The sequence below is a fragment of the Oryzias latipes genome, chromosome 5, assembly GCF_053564925.1.
Source record: "Oryzias latipes strain Hd-rR chromosome 5, Olatipes_Hd-rR_3.1".
In the NCBI taxonomy this organism is placed as follows: Eukaryota; Metazoa; Chordata; class Actinopteri; order Beloniformes; family Adrianichthyidae; genus Oryzias; species Oryzias latipes.
Genome location: NC_136241.1, coordinates 2664218 through 2682148, shown reverse-complemented (window position 1 = coordinate 2682148; position 17931 = coordinate 2664218). Strand labels below are relative to the sequence as shown.

Genomic DNA, 17931 nt, shown 5'->3' with positions numbered 1-17931 from the left:
CACCTGCGTGGGCGGGGCTACATGTGCACATGTGCTGGCGTGCTGCAGTGGCGTCTGTGGCTTTGTGTTCAGGGCCTGAAGCTCCTCCACGACAACGGCATGTTTTTTGGTCACCTGCACACGTCCAACGTCATGGTGGAAGAAGACGTGTGTCAGCTGCTGGAGGTGGAGAACGGCATTCTGGGAGTTCCCTCTATGCTGCGAGCAACGTTCAGCCAACTGAGGAAGATCAACGTACGTACACAGGTCAGATGAGCCTGATGGGGAATCCAGCTTCTGTCAGTGACAACGGCGTTGTTGTCTGCAGACCACAGAGAGCATCGACGTCTTCTGCTTCGGCCATTCACTTTACGAGATGACATATGGTCGACCTCCCGACAGCGTGCCTGTGGATCAGTTCCCCGCCGGCCCCCATACGTCTGTGGGTGTGTACTTGGAAACACTTTTGACCTCTAGCCGGCTCTTCTACGCTTATCTGGGAGAAAGGGAGGTGTCTGAAGTGGAACAGTGGTCTGACCGCCGGATTACCCGTAACCTAAAATCTAAGAGTTCTTGATGTCTTTGAGAAGTGATGCAGCAAACGTGGAAAACTAGTTTTTCCTGCTTTTGCTTAAAGTGTGATGATCTGTAAGAAGAGCAGACTTTAGACTTTAGACAATGTTTGGGGGGTCATGCCATCCTTTTCAGCTTTTTTGTGTGGTTTTGTCCGTTTGGGCCTCAGTGTCGGTGCTGGAGTCCATCCTGTCTTCTGAGGCGTGTAAGAGCGGGATGCCCTCGGTGTCAGCGCTCATCCAGACGCCGTGAGTCCTTCACCTACATGCACACCAACACACACCCTGTAGCTCCTTCACCCACACGCACACCAACACACACCCTGTAGCTCCTTCACCCACACGCACACCAACACACACCCTGTAGCTCCTACACGCACACCAACACACACCCTGTAGCTCCTACACGCACACCAACACACACCCTGTAGCTCCTACACGCACACCAACACACACCCTGTAGCTCCTACACGCACACCAACACACACCCTGTAGCTCCTTCACCCACACGCACACCAACACACACCCTGTAGCTCTTTCACCTACATGCACACCAACACACACCCTGTAGCTCCTACACGCACACCAACACACACCCTGTAGCTCCTACACGCACACCAACACACACCCTGTAGCTCCTACACGCACACCAACACACACCCTGTAGCTCCTTCACCCACATGCACACCAACACACACCCTGTAGCTCTTTCACCTACATGCACACCAACACACACCCTGTAGCTCCTACACGCACACCAACACACACCCTGTCGCTCCTACACGCACACCAACACACACCCTGTAGCTCCTTCACCCACACGCACACCAACACACACCCTGTAGCTCTTTCACCCACACGCACACCAACACACACCCTGTCGCTCCTTCACCCACACGCACACCAACACACACCCTGTAGCTCTTTCACCTACATGCACACCAACACACACCCTGTCGCTCCTACACGCACACCAACACACACCCTGTCGCTCCTACACGCACACCAACACACACCCTGTCGCTCCTACACGCAAACCAACACACACCCTGTAGCTCTTTCACCTACATGCACACCAACACACACCCTGTCGCTCCTACACGCACACCAACACACACCCTGTAGCTCCTACACGCACACCAACACACACCCTGTAGCTCCTTCACCCACACGCACACCAACACACACCCTGTAGCTCCTTCACCCACACGCACACCAACACACACCCTGTAGCTCTTTCACCTACATGCACACCAACACACACCCTGTCGCTCCTACACGCACACCAACACACACCCTGTCGCTCCTACACGCACACCAACACACACCCTGTCGCTCCTACACGCACACCAACACACACCCTGTCGCTCCTACACGCACACCAACACACACCCTGTAGCTCTTTCACCCACACGCACACCAACACACACCCTGTCGTTCCTACACGCACACCAACACACACCCTGTAGCTCTTTCACCCACACGCACACCAACACACACCCTGTCGCTCCTACACGCACACCAACACACACCCTGTAGCTCTTTCACCCACACCAACACACACCCTGTCGCTCCTACACGCACACCAACACACACCCTGTAGCTCTTTCACCCACACGCACACCAACACACACCCTGTAGCTCTTTCACCCACACGCACACCAACACACACCCTGTCGCTCCTACACGCACACCAACACACACCCTGTAGCTCTTTCACCCACACGCACACCAACACACACCCTGTCGCTCCTACACGCACACCAACACACACCCTGTAGCTCTTTCACCCACACGCACACCAACACACACCCTGTCGCTCCTACACGCACACCAACACACACCCTGTAGCTCCTTCACCCACACGCACACCAACACACACCCTGTCGCTCCTACACGCACACCAACACACACCCTGTAGCTCTTTCACCCACACGCACACCAACACACACCCTGTCGCTCCTACACGCACACCAACACACACCCTGTAGCTCTTTCACCCACACGCACACCAACACACACCCTGTCGCTCCTACACGCACACCAACACACACCCTGTAGCTCTTTCACCCACACGCACACCAACACACACCCTGTAGCTCTTTCACCCACACGCACACCAACACACACCCTGTAGCTCCTTCACCCACACGCACACCAACACACACCCTGTCGCTCCTACACGCACACCAACACACACCCTGTAGCTCTTTCACCCACACGCACACCAACACACACCCTGTCGCTCCTACACGCACACCAACACACACCCTGTAGCTCTTTCACCCACGCGCACACCAACACACACCCTGTCGCTCCTACACGCACACCAACACACACCCTGTAGCTCTTTCACCCACACGCACACCAACACACACCCTGTCGCTCCTACACGCACACCAACACACACCCTGTAGCTCTTTCACCCACACGCACACCAACACACACCCTGTCACTCCTACACGCACACCAACACACACCCTGTAGCTCTTTCACCCACACGCACACCAACACACACCCTGTCGCTCCTACACGCACACCAACACACACCCTGTAGCTCTTTCACCCACACGCACACCAACACACACCCTGTCGCTCCTACACGCACACCAACACACACCCTGTAGCTCTTTCACCCACACGCACACCAACACACACCCTGTAGCTCTTTCACCCACACGCACACCAACACACACCCTGTAGCTCCTTCACCCACACGCACACCAACACACACCCTGTCGCTCCTACACGCACACCAACACACACCCTGTAGCTCTTTCACCCACACGCACACCAACACACACCCTGTCGCTCCTACACGCACACCAACACACACCCTGTAGCTCTTTCACCCACACGCACACCAACACACACCCTGTCGCTCCTACACGCACACCAACACACACCCTGTAGCTCTTTCACCCACACGCACACCAACACACACCCTGTCGCTCCTACACGCACACCAACACACACCCTGTAGCTCTTTCACCCACACGCACACCAACACACACCCTGTCACTCCTACACGCACACCAACACACACCCTGTAGCTCCTTCACCCACACGCACACCAACACACACCCTGTCGCTCCTACACGCACACCAACACACACCCTGTAGCTCTTTCACCCACACGCACACCAACACACACCCTGTCGCTCCTTCACCCACACGCACACCAACACACACCCTGTAGCTCTTTCACCTACATGCACACCAACACACACCCTGTCGCTCCTACACGCACACCAACACACACCCTGTCGCTCCTACACGCACACCAACACACACCCTGTCGCTCCTACACGCAAACCAACACACACCCTGTAGCTCTTTCACCTACATGCACACCAACACACACCCTGTAGCTCCTTCACCCACACGCACACCAACACACACCCTGTAGCTCCTTCACCCACACGCACACCAACACACACCCTGTAGCTCTTTCACCTACATGCACACCAACACACACCCTGTCGCTCCTACACGCACACCAACACACACCCTGTCGCTCCTACACGCACACCAACACACACCCTGTCGCTCCTACACGCACACCAACACACACCCTGTCGCTCCTACACGCACACCAACACACACCCTGTAGCTCTTTCACCCACACGCACACCAACACACACCCTGTCGTTCCTACACGCACACCAACACACACCCTGTAGCTCTTTCACCCACACGCACACCAACACACACCCTGTCGCTCCTACACGCACACCAACACACACCCTGTAGCTCTTTCACCCACACGCACACCAACACACACCCTGTCGCTCCTACACGCACACCAACACACACCCTGTAGCTCTTTCACCTACATGCACACCAACACACACCCTGTCGCTCCTACACGCACACCAACACACACCCTGTCGCTCCTACACGCACACCAACACACACCCTGTCGCTCCTACACGCAAACCAACACACACCCTGTAGCTCTTTCACCTACATGCACACCAACACACACCCTGTAGCTCCTTCACCCACACGCACACCAACACACACCCTGTAGCTCCTTCACCCACACGCACACCAACACACACCCTGTAGCTCTTTCACCTACATGCACACCAACACACACCCTGTCGCTCCTACACGCACACCAACACACACCCTGTCGCTCCTACACGCACACCAACACACACCCTGTCGCTCCTACACGCACACCAACACACACCCTGTCGCTCCTACACGCACACCAACACACACCCTGTAGCTCTTTCACCCACACGCACACCAACACACACCCTGTCGTTCCTACACGCACACCAACACACACCCTGTAGCTCTTTCACCCACACGCACACCAACACACACCCTGTCGCTCCTACACGCACACCAACACACACCCTGTAGCTCTTTCACCCACACGCACACCAACACACACCCTGTCGCTCCTACACGCACACCAACACACACCCTGTAGCTCTTTCACCCACACGCACACCAACACACACCCTGTAGCTCCTTCACCCACACGCACACCAACACACACCCTGTAGCTCTTTCACCCACACGCACACCAACACACACCCTGTCGCTCCTACACGCACACCAACACACACCCTGTAGCTCTTTCACCCACACGCACACCAACACACACCCTGTCGCTCCTACACGCACACCAACACACACCCTGTAGCTCCTTCACCCACACGCACACCAACACACACCCTGTCGCTCCTACACGCACACCAACACACACCCTGTAGCTCTTTCACCCACACGCACACCAACACACACCCTGTCGCTCCTACACGCACACCAACACACACCCTGTAGCTCTTTCACCCACACGCACACCAACACACACCCTGTCGCTCCTACACGCACACCAACACACACCCTGTAGCTCTTTCACCCACACGCACACCAACACACACCCTGTCGCTCCTACACGCACACCAACACACACCCTGTAGCTCTTTCACCCACACGCACACCAACACACACCCTGTAGCTCCTTCACCCACACGCACACCAACACACACCCTGTCGCTCCTACACGCACACCAACACACACCCTGTAGCTCTTTCACCCACACGCACACCAACACACACCCTGTCGCTCCTACACGCACACCAACACACACCCTGTAGCTCTTTCACCCACACGCACACCAACACACACCCTGTCGCTCCTACACGCACACCAACACACACCCTGTAGCTCTTTCACCCACACGCACACCAACACTAACCCTGTCGCTCCTACACGCACACCAACACACACCCTGTAGCTCTTTCACCCACACGCACACCAACACACACCCTGTCGCTCCTACACGCACACCAACACACACCCTGTAGCTCTTTCACCCACACGCACACCAACACACACCCTGTCGCTCCTACACGCACACCAACACACACCCTGTAGCTCTTTCACCCACACGCACACCAACACACACCCTGTCGCTCCTACACGCACACCAACACACACCCTGTAGCTCTTTCACCCACACGCACACCAACACACACCCTGTCGCTCCTACACGCACACCAACACACACCCTGTAGCTCTTTCACCCACACGCACACCAACACACACCCTGTAGCTCCTTCACCCACACGCACACCAACACACACCTTGTCGCTCCTACACGCACACCAACACACACCCTGTAGCTCTTTCACCCACACGCACACCAACACACACCCTGTCGCTCCTACACGCACACCAACACACACCCTGTAGCTCTTTCACCCACACGCACACCAACACACACCCTGTCGCTCCTACACGCACACCAACACACACCCTGTAGCTCTTTCACCCACACGCACACCAACACACACCCACTTCAGACCTAGACACACTCAGAAATGACATTTGATCTGTGGAAGGCCTGGCCAGGACTCACATTGATGTCTCTCAGGCTCTTCATTGATGTCCGGCTCAAACAGTCAGAGAAGCTCCAAATCAAGGTGAGCTCGGCTCTCTGTTTCCTGTGTTTAACCTCAAAGGGGGGCGGTCAGCCGTCATACGTCTCTGCTTGTCCTGCAGGTTCCTAGCAAGCTGAAAGAGGCGCTAAGGGCAGCAAAGGAGAAGCTGGAGAAGCGTCTGCAGGAAGAGCAAAAGCTGGTGCGTCCGTTCTTCATCTGGATGATGCCGTTGAAGTTTCTGATTCATTCTTACATCCTTTCCTTTCAGGGGAAATCTTTTCTCAGGAATTCTGTGAGGCTTTGAGAAGAAATAAAGCAGCTCTGCTTTAGGCCTAAAAACTTTTTATCTAAATTTAAGTCACATTAGAAATATCCATCCTCAATGAAATCATGAACATACATTCATCCTTCCCACTGAGAAACAGCAGGTCTGTGTTTAAGTCCACTGACTTTGGCCTATAACAGTTAAATTATTTTAAGAAATAAAACTAGTCGTGTTTTTCTATTGGATGTTTATTATATCAACTCAAAATTTGGGTGAATTTCCTAATAGAATTTAGAGTGAAACCTAACGTCATGGAGCCCCATATTCAGAGTAAAAAGTTACTTCAGCTATGAAGAAAATATTTGATCAGAGTTTCAGGTTCTAATGTAATCTAATTAACCAGAGCCGTAGGTCCAGCTTCCAGCAGGATCATTGGAGAACCTCTGGGTGAGCTGGAGGAGGAAAACTAGGAACCCACCTTCCAGCTCAACAACTACAACTCACTGGATTCTGCAGTGGAGTCCAGACCCTTTCCAAAAAAACTAGAATATCGTGGAAAAGTGTATTCATGTGCATAAGTCCATAAAAAATGAAATTTTCATTGAATAGAGAATTAGGGCCCACTGTTTAATTGGTATCAAGTGTTTATTTAATTATTTAGTTTTACATAAATTGAGGTTTCAGCTCATAATCCACAAAAACAGAACTTCAGAAAACTAGAATCATGTGGAGAAATCTCCATTTACAGTTTTTGCATAAAGATAAAGACAGATTCTGATCACATCCATGACGACGGTCTTTTGTGATAGTGGTGATAGTGATAGTCACCACAGTCTGCAGGCCAGTCCAGCACTGTGATGGCATGGGCATCACATGGTGGTGTTTTTGGCGGTACGGGCCAGGTTCTGCTGGAAAATGAATCCTACATCTCCATTCAGATCCTCTGCTGAATCCTTCACTGCACCACAATGTCATGAATTCAAATGAAAATACCTCAAAATGAGGCTTTTCACAGCAAGTATTAGGTTAGATGAAAAACAGATTCATTCATTACAGGCTGTAATAAATTAATCGCAAGCAAACACTAAAATGTTTTTCTTCTTTCTTTTCTAATTTTGCTAGAGGCATAGGCTTTGTTTGAATTCCCACCCTACTCTCTCACTACTAAACTCTGGAGTGAGTAGTGAAGGAATTGGACACAGCTATAGTCTTTCTGGACATAACGGCGTGGGGAATCACAGGCTGATTGACAATGTGCCATCTTGTGTGATTATAGCTCCACCATCATAGACGGCTGACCCGGGCGCAGTCCCACCACAGCTCAGAAGAGGAGAAGAAGAGGAGGAAGATTCTAGCGAGGAAGGTCTGCTGACAAAAATCCTGTATATCATCCAATAGTAGTCCTGGCATTTATTCCTATACGTAATGTGGCTGCCGGCCTGGCGTTTATTAGAGACGTTTGTCTATTGGAGACGGCGTTTATGTAATCACAGACAGAATGGTGATGGCTAACGGGTTCATTTTTAGGTGAAATTTGGTTCCACAACACATCATTGTATGACGTTCTGATCGTTTCTTTTCTCTTTGAAGCATCGTCAACCTCCGTATCAGAAATCCTCTTCGCTTTCACGCACATCGTTTTCCTGGAGACACGCCCCTTTCAGATCTTGATGGAGTCCGGCCACTATTAGAGACCGGTGTCTAAAGCAGCGAGGGAGCACCTGTTAGACGCGCCGTTTATTGCAGATATAGGGTTATAGGAAGAGTTTAGCAGAGTCCCACAGCGCTGCAGCCTCTCATGACTTAAGAAAAACAGGAAAATGGAACAAATGTGAGAGTTTTGGTTTACGCAGACGCTACCTACATTCCCACTTCTGAGGCATCGGACTCTCACTCTGGTCTCTAGCCAGTGTCTCTTTAGTCTGGCTCCACCAGCCATAACAGAATGACTTACCTCCCGTTCTCCCAGAAATCAGAAAACATCTTCATTCTTCTCTCTTTGTAGAAGTCCAGACAGACAAATGTAGAGCACAAAGAGGATATTTCTGTTCCAAACAGCAACAACTCTGGTAGGTAGTTTTCTCATCACGTATATGTGTTTAATGGCTTTAATGTCTTTACATCTTTCATAGTACTTCAATAAAATCTGGAGAATTTGAGATTCAATTTTTGTTTTTTCTTTATTTTTTTTGTTCTGCCCCTCTATTCTTCTGTCTGGTCCTTATAGGTATTGATAGAATATTGGATAAGATCACAGGGTTCCAAACAGCTTTGTGTTGTGAGGTCACGTGACGGATGTTGGAATCCCAAACTAGCGGTGTTAATGTGTCGCGTTCATCGCCATCAATTATTTACAAACAAATTAACAAAACCCTAACCAACATTTATGTTCTGGTATTAATGAGAAGTTTGTGGTGAAGACTTTTGGGATTATTAAGCAAAGTGCTTCTACAGTTTTTATGTGTTCATTTAAAGACTCTGGTGACTTGTTTTTGGGGTTTCCTCATTGTTCAAGATTTAAAAAAAAACTTCTCCTTGTTGTAAAAGTAAAGCTGTGGAAGTCTGTCACTTTAGGAAATCCTCAGAAGACCACTTTTTAGTAGTAATTTGATCTTTTACTGCAACACAGTGTCTCAAATTGAAATGAAAATACCTGAAGAAGAGGCTTTTCACAGCGATCATTAGGTTTGATTAAAAATAGATTTAGATTATAGTAACAGGTTGTGATTATTGGCACAGGAGGCCTGTTTCCAGTTTGTGTTGGTCTTTTCCATAGGAACTGTCCAGTTTGGGTCTTGGGATCACATGAGGACTGCGGTCTTCAGTCGGTGGTTCTGGGCTAACCCGTCTCTGTTCTCCTGCAGGTTCTGGAGCCAGTTCACCCCCCACATGCCCCTCCTCTCCCACACCTTCATCCACCACAGGTGGGTCCTCCTCCTGTTTTTCTATACATCTGCACCTTTACCCCTCGGTCTGTTCTGTATCTATGCAGGGGGGGTCAGTTAAAACGGTGTGATCAGCTTCTGTCTGTCTCTATTTCTGGCTATATGACCTGTTCTGTCTGCAGGATGATTTTACCCTCATTTATTTTTAAAATGTTTGAACACAGATGGGATCCCAATCCCCCCCCCCGGAAATACAGATTGATGGGAAATGACTAAATAACCATCTTCTTCCTCTCTCTTTCTTCTTCTTCTTCTTCTTCCTCCATAGAGCATGCTTCATACTGACTTTGGGTAAAGTAGAACAGTGATGGTGGTCTCTGATGGGTTTTAAAGGTGCAGTACCCTTTCACTCCATCAAGCTTTCAGTCACAAAAAGTGGAGGCAGAGCTGAGCCGGAGAGTTTTTACCAGAAATCCTGTCAGAACTTTTGCTTCACTGCATCTACAGTCTTCAGATGATGTGAGAGTAGGAACAACATACTGTGGAATGTTATACCCATGGGGGCCACTAGATGAGAAGTTCTCTGAATGTTCCCTTCAGCTCTGGTTCTGAGTTTGACAAACGTCAAGTGTTCAATTCCAGTTGATTTTAGCCCCACTCCTCTTTCCACATGCAGTCACTGAGATTCAAAGTGAAACCCTTTCAGATGAAGAGTGTAGTGCAGTCTGGAGGATCGTGTGAGCGCGGCGATGCGGCGCTGCAGTTACACGGAACATGGCGCTCCAAGTGGAAGTTGTTTCTGCCGTTTCTTTCCAAATCTGCATGGTTGTAGTGCATCTGCTGCTCTTTACCTGCATCTCAGCATGTTCATTTGAGCAGATACTCCTCAATGAAAGAACTCCTCATTCTAGCTTTGAAGCCCCCAAACCTGAGGGGGGGGGGGGGGGGGGGGGGGTCTCTGTAGGCTTTCAGTATTTCTTTTTTTATCTTGTTATTGATTGTTCACAGAATCCAAACCAATCTGCGGTCTATGCTACTAACCGCAGACGAATAAAGGGACTGGGAGTGAGGAAAGGAGTTCTTCTGCTGTGATTCAGCTTTGAGCTGATATTCAGGATGTGATGAAAGCTGAGGTTCATCCAGGGCTGGGCCATCAATCAATGGAATCTAATTTGCTGTTTCAGACTACTTTTGGGAAAATGGAGATTTTATTTTCCCAGCTCTCTGCTCTCTTGCACTTCAGTTGTTCAGAGTAGAGTCGGTCCGTCGGTCTCTCTCAAAGTGCAGATGTTAGAACAGCAGTAGGCAAAGATGAGCTACTTCCACGAGGCTGAGGAAAAACCAACATTAGCGCGCTGTTTGCTTATAGATTTTTTAATCCTTGCTTCCAGTGCTTTATTATTGGCAGAACGAACCCAGCAGAAGGGTTAGGATTAGGCTAATACATGATGACAACATTTAGCTGGGGATGAAATTCAAATGGAATAAATCAGCTTTTATTTTGTCTGGATCTGGCTGGTAACACAAGTTCACATGATTGTTGGCATGGTTTCTCAGGACTGTTCATTCAAAAGTCCTTCTGCCAGCTCACACACCGTCCCATAGCCGAGTATCTCAAAGCAGAGTAGCTTGGAGATACTAATCTCCCAGGAGACACGGTTCTCCTGTATGGAAGCGATTCTGTAGCATAATTAAAAATAAAAGTCAAAACCAGAAATGCTTTTCATTTTGAAAATGAAAAAGCATTTCTGGTTTTGACTTTTATTTTTCATTGAGTTACACAAATGCTTCCATACTCCAGAGTCTGGCAGCTCGCTCACGCAGAGTAACAAAGCAGCTTCCCTGCCTGCAAACAGGAAGCTACGAGTCCGGCTGCTCTGCTCAGAGACACGGTTCTCTGTGGAGCAGCAGGTTCATTCTAACAGCCACAGATCTTTTCACAGAGTGGGCTGTGGCAAAATCTCTCCATAAGCACTACAAAGAATAATGTCAGACACAATTTATGAGGGAAAATAACTTTAGGTTACAAAAGGAAACATGAAATGAAAATATGTAGAGCCCGAGCAGGTCTCCACGCTATACGTAGTTTGTCCAAGTGGGGCCACCGTAGTGTGACCTTATCATTAGTGTCAGGCCCCCGACCACTTACTGCTGGCCGAACAGTTTTGGTACCTACACCGGTTTAAAGTCTAACTATATTTTCATGGATTTAAGACGCGACAAATTAATTCATAGAAAATGTATAAAAACTGTATTTAATAACTATAATAAGAGGTACTTTGTATGTAACTTTATCAGTAGTGTCTTTGTAACATTGAGCTGAAAAAAGCCCCCCCCCTCGTGAGAGCACTGCATCTTTATCTACAAATGAATGAACTGAAGGCAGAATTTAGTAAAAAAGTGTTTTCTCTGTCAATCTGCTCCCCTTTAGGAAATCTGTCCTTGTTTTCTCAGCAGGCTTGAATTTTCCAGTTGGTTCAGACTAAAGGTGACGGACTGACGCCACTCTTCTCATGGGGGGGGGCACTTTTCAGCAGGAAAACAGAAACAACACAATTGTGGTTGAAAATCTTAGACATTTTGAAAACGCAAAAAGCAGAGCAAAGATTGATTAGAAATCAAAACAGGAGATCTTTAGAACAACACGGTTGTTTTTTATCTGATGTTTTCACTACGTTGTGACTTCCTCTCTGTTTGCATTTATTGTAATATCATTTTTTGAAATACCATCTATAGTTTCATTTGGTTGGTAGATTTTTTTATCAACTCATCTGTTGGGTCAAAAGTGAGGTTTTGTTCTCTGGTTGTGACTTCAAACTTGGAGCATCAAACCACAAACAACTAAATCAGTTTCAAGGCTGCTGCTCTCAAAAATGTTGTGCTGAGTCGTTCTAGCATTTCTCTTTATGAGATGCTGAAGTTAGCGGTAGCTTCCAAAACATCTGCTGCAATGTTCTGCAGACATTTTTACAGCTGCTACTTTGTTGAAGTTGGTGTTAAAGCCAGTTTCTAAAGGAGATGTTAAATAAAATAGTTTTTGTAAAACATACAGTAGTCCATCATTTGGAATGTTTGTTTAAGTAAAAGCAGGAAGAGAAATAAATGATTAAAATCGAATTTGGACAGAAAAAATGAGAGATTTTTATTTTGGGTTAGCTCTATGTTGATCTGAGCGGCGTGAAGACAGTCTCTACCTTAGGCTTTCTGAAGACTTGAACCTGGTTCAGGGTCTCCTATGTTGAGGGGGAGGCTCTGGCTGATCTGTTGTCCCGGGACACTTAGAGAGGGTCAGAGATGCTGTGAGTGTGGTTTGAAGGGGTTTATCTGCAGAGCATTGAGGAACAGGGGGCTGTGATGGAGCCACAGCGTTCCAGCTGCTCTCCTGAACTCACCTCTTCCCTGAATTCCTCAGCCTCTTCAATTAGTTGCAGTCAGTTTGGAAAGTTCTTGGTGATTTTCTTTCTGTTGAACTAAAAAGACAATTGAATCTGAGTTGTTTTTCTTTTTGGATGAGAGCTTCACATTTGGAGGCGGTCTCCTTCACAGCTTCAGATGTTTTTCAACCATCAGAACTGATGGAGGGTAGATTTAGGATTTGAACTTGTAGAAACAGGAAAAGCTCTCTTCATTTTGGGTCAGCTTTCAGACGCATGCTTGGATTTGTTCCCTTTCATGCATGCACGCTTTGTTGGACCTGGTTCCAGTTGTTCTGGATTTGTTGGATCAGATTCAGAAGAAAACAGTTTCTCATCAGGCTTCTTCTCCTTCTGCACACAGCTCCTCCACCTGCTCCTCCCGTCCCGGACCGCTCCCCGACTCCACCCCAGCCCCCCCTGCCTGACGGAGCGGGAGGGGGCCGTTCCGCCTTGCTTAGCTCCATCCAGGCCTTCAGTAAAGGCAAACTGAAGAAGGCCAACACGACGGACCGGAGCAAACCCGTGATCTGACCCTGTCCATGGCATCAGAACCACAACACAATCTCTGCCCTGCCTCCCCCATCACTGGAACCCCCCCTAACGGACCTCCTGATCCTTTTTCCCATAAGCTCAGCTTTTCTCTGAGTTTGAACGTTTGGACCCAGAAGCTCGGCGTCATGTCAGGAATGGCCGTCAGACTTGAAGACAAAGAATAAAAACCACTGAAGCACCTTAGATCTGGGATCTTGCCTGCTGATCCTGGATCCTGAAGGGTTTGTCGTCCAGAAAAGACTGAGCTTCGGTTCCTCCCCCTTTGGGTTCCAGATAAAAGTTGTGCTGCAACAATCTGATCGAGCTTTGCCAAAATATTCTCCATTTCAAAAGGGCAAAATGGGTTGTGAGGGGATGTTTCCCTCCACCTGCAGAAGCAACACTCCGCTGTACGCTTGGTCTGAGGATTTTTCAGCCAAAATCCCATCATGGCGTTGATCCAGGTGGTCCAGTGCAGCCTCAGTCTCCAGAAACTGCTGCTCCTTTCTCCTCTCCAAAAGCCACAACAGGACTGAAGCCTTTGTGAGGGACTTTTGTATCTCCCTGACCCTTTTTTCTGCAGCAACCCCCTCACCATGTCACTGTGTCCTGCCAGGGTCCAGGAGGTTTCACCCTGAGCTGTGCCTGTCAGGCACATGAATGCATGTTCAGGGAACAGAACAGGAACAAGTCTTCTCTGCTGGATGGCCTCTGGGTTTGGGATTCTTCCAAGAATAAAGGAGTTTGAACATTTCTTGCTTTTAACTTCATTTGTTGTCTTCCACTGGAACGGTTTGTTGGTTTGATTCCATCCCGCTCCACAATCTTCAGCTGTGCCGAATCGTTGCTGCAGCTCTGAGATGCTCAGATGAGTTTAAAGTTTTAACAGAGAAGGCTGGGGACCCTGCAGCAGACAGAGGCCTGCTGACTGGGTTCGTTTTTTTTTTTTAATTCAAACATAAATTAAAGCTGCGAGCAGCATCGAATGGCCCGCAGGCGCTACCTGGTCACCCTTAACCCACGCTACCAGCCTTTAGTACAGACCCTTTAGCATTTACACAGACCCAATTTTACAAATTGATGTAAAAAAAAAACACAACTTTTTTTTGTGGCTTTTCTGTTGGTTTTATCTCCATGGAAACCATTTTAGGTTTGGTTGCCTGGGAACACTGAACAGATCGACGCAAGAAGATTTCCTTAGCAACAGAGGTTTTTTGCTAACCACGCCCACAGTGTTATATTTTTTTTTTGTTCAGCTCCAGCCAGGGATCCATGCATTACATTTTCACAGTATTCTGAGATCGACACTAGTTTAATCTCACCACACGCATGCCTTTCAAAATCTACGTCCTCTATATGCCGTTTCATGGCTGCCGTTTATTAAACGAGCGCAAAGATAACTGAGCGAGTGTCGTCAGGTACTGAGTGAACGAACCTACAACTGTGAAAACACGCCGCTAACCGAGCGACATCGCATTTTACAACAGCATGGATGCAATCCTAACAGAGCGGTGATCCAGAATCAACGCAGCAGCATCTCACTGTTGTTGATCTAATGTTGATCTTTTTTCCTTCATTCCATCAGCTTTACCTCTTTTGGGTCTGTCATGTTAAGGCCTGGGAACAAAAATCAAACGTTAAGTAAGACACCTATCTAACTAACAAACAGATATGAATGTATTTATAAACATTCAAAGATCAAAAAGAATATTTAAATCTTAAGCGGTAAAACAAAGATTCATTTGACTACAGGGTGAGATGAGAAGCTTTTGTTAACCACAGGCTAACACACGCTTCCTGTACTTGGAATAGCGTGGTAGCACTTTCTCAGACTAAAGCGTTCATGTATATTTACCTAATAGTGATTTTCACATGAGGAAAACCTGCAGCACAAAAAACCTGCTGCACTTTCTCACCTTGGTCTTGGCCGTTCGTTAACGTTTTAATCCACGTTACATTCGTCGTTTTTTTTCTACACTGACCAAAAATATAAACGCAACACTTTTGTTATTGCTCCCATTTTTATGGTATGAACTCAAAGATGTGAAACATTTTCCACATACACAAAATAACCAGTTCTCTGAAATATTGTTCACAAATCTGTCTAAATCTGTGATAGTGAGCACTTCTCCTTTGCCAAGACAATCCATCCCACCTCACAGGTGTGCCATATCAAGATGCTGATTAGACAGCATGATCATTGCACAGGTGTGCCTTAGACTGGCTCAAGAAAAGGCCACTCTGAAATATTCAGTTGTATCACACAGCACAATGCCACAGATGTCGCAGGTTTTGAGGGAGCGTGCAATTGGCATGCTGATAGCAGGAATGTCCACCAGAGCTGTTGCCAGGGAATTGAATGTCCATTTCTCCACCATAAGCCGTCTCCAAAGGCGTTTCCGAGAATTTGGCAGCACATCCAACCGGCCTCACAACCCCAGACCACGTGTAACCACACAAGCCCAAGACCTCCACATCCAGCAAGTCCACCTCCAAGATGGTCTGAGACCAGCCACTCGGACAGCTGCTGAAACAATCGGTTTGCATAACCACAGAATTTCTGCACAAACTGTCAGAAACCGTCTCAGGGAAGCTCATCTGCATGCTCGTCGTCCTCATCGAGGTCTCGACCTCACTCCAGTTCGTTGTCGTAACCGACTTGAGCGGGCAAATGCTCACATGCGATGGCGTCTGGCACGTTGGAGAGGTGTTCTCTTCATGGATGAATCCCGGTTTACACAGTTCAGGGCAGATGGCAGACAGCATGTGTGGCGTCGTGTGGGTGAGCGGTTTTCTGATGTTAATGTTGTGGATCGAGTAGCCCATGGTGGTGGTGGGGTTATGGTATGGGCAGGCATACTGTATGTTATGGGCGACGAACACAGGTGCATTTCATTGATGGCATTTTGAATGCACAGAGATACCGTGACGAGATCCTGGGGCCCATTGTTGTGCCGTACATCCAACAACATCCCCTCATGTTGCAGCATGATAATGCACGGCCCCATGTTGCAAGGATCTGCACACAATTCTTGGAAGCTGAAAACATCCCAGTTCTTGCATGGCCAGCATACTCACCGGCCATGTCACCCATTGAGCATGTTTGGGATGCTCTGGATCGGCGTATACGACAGCGTGTTCCAGTTCCTGCCAGTATCCAGCAACTTCCCACAGCCATTGAAGAAGAGTGGACCAACATTCCACAGGCCACAATAGACAACCTGATCAACTTTATGCGAAGGAGATGTGTCGCACTTCATGAGGCAAATGGTGGTCACACCAGATACTGACTGGTTGTCTGAGTCCCCTGACCCCCTCAATAAAACAAAACTGAAGATTTCAGAGTTGCCTTTTCTTGTGGCCAGTCTAAGGCACACCTGTGCAATAATCATGCTGTCTAATCAGCATCTTGATATGGCACACCTGTAAGGTGGGATGGATTGTCTTGGCAAAGGAGAAGTGCTCACTATCACAGATTTAGACAGATTTGTGAACAATATTTCAGAGAACTGGTTATTTTGTGTATGTGGAAAATGTTTCACATCTTTGAGTTCATACCATAAAAAATGGGAGCAATAACAAAAGTGTTGCGTTTATATTTTTGGTCAGTGTATTAAAGCCTAAAAAAAAGGAAAGTCCCGCCCTGCTGCCTACCCGGATTTGACCTGCAAATTTTGGCCAATCTGACCAACCAGAAAGGTTACCGCCCCCAAGTGACAGACACACCCCCTGAACATTGCTCACAAACCCAGTGACCGCGCAGGAGTGTCGCTCAGTTAGGATTGCATCCGCGCAGTTGTAAAATGTGGGGTCGCTTGGTTAGCGTTGTGTTTTTCCAGTGGTAGGTTCACTCACTCTGTTATCTTTGCGCTCGTTTAACCCTTGTGCTATCTTAGGTGACCTCACCCTTCCATTGACATGTTCTCCCTACCATGACAAAGGTGGATAAAGGTGGAAAGATTTCATGTAATCCATGGACACCAGTGAAGATCACAAATCATTGAAGAAAAAAGGTTCAGAGCACTGTCTAGTGGGTCTAGATGACCCAACTCCCAACGGTAAAGTGCCTAGTAGGGCTGCACAATATGAGGAAAACTCGCGATATTGGTGATTAATATTGCGATAACGATATAATTTGTGGTATATAAACAAATAGCAAAACAACCAAAAACATCATTTCCATTTCACTGCAACAGTTTAAAAATGATACAACAACTGACCCTTGTCGACATAGGAGGCAAACATCAAACATAAAAGGGCTCATCTGATTGATCAACAACGTAAACGGGTCCTTCCGATTGGTTAAATGCATAAAGGGATTTATTTCATTTGTTCAATATTTCAAGCTGCCATTACTTTGTTTTAGCACATTTAAG

General features: G+C 48.1%; 1 protein-coding gene across 3 annotated transcripts in view; it reads left to right on the top strand.

The window, feature by feature from the left end:
- The window catches only part of pxk (PX domain containing serine/threonine kinase), a 29982-nt gene extending 15673 nt beyond the window's left edge, over positions 1 to 14309 (top strand). For 2 of the 3 annotated variants that reach the window (XM_023954698.2, XM_078946802.1), the window contains 9 exons: positions 73 to 234; positions 308 to 425; positions 722 to 800; positions 6452 to 6500; positions 6580 to 6657; positions 8000 to 8086; positions 8729 to 8792; positions 9588 to 9647; positions 13386 to 14309. In XM_023954698.2, the coding sequence (XP_023810466.1) occupies positions 73 to 234; positions 308 to 425; positions 722 to 800; positions 6452 to 6500; positions 6580 to 6657; positions 8000 to 8086; positions 8729 to 8792; positions 9588 to 9647; positions 13386 to 13555 (867 nt within the window). In that variant the 3' untranslated portion in view covers positions 13556 to 14309. Of the gene's footprint in view, positions 1 to 72; positions 235 to 307; positions 426 to 721; positions 801 to 6451; positions 6501 to 6579; positions 6658 to 7999; positions 8087 to 8728; positions 8793 to 9587; positions 9648 to 9936; positions 10002 to 13385 lie in introns of all 3 variants that reach the window. The other variant, XM_023954699.2, reaches the window with a different exon arrangement.
- Positions 14310 to 17931: the final 3622 nt, after the last annotated feature.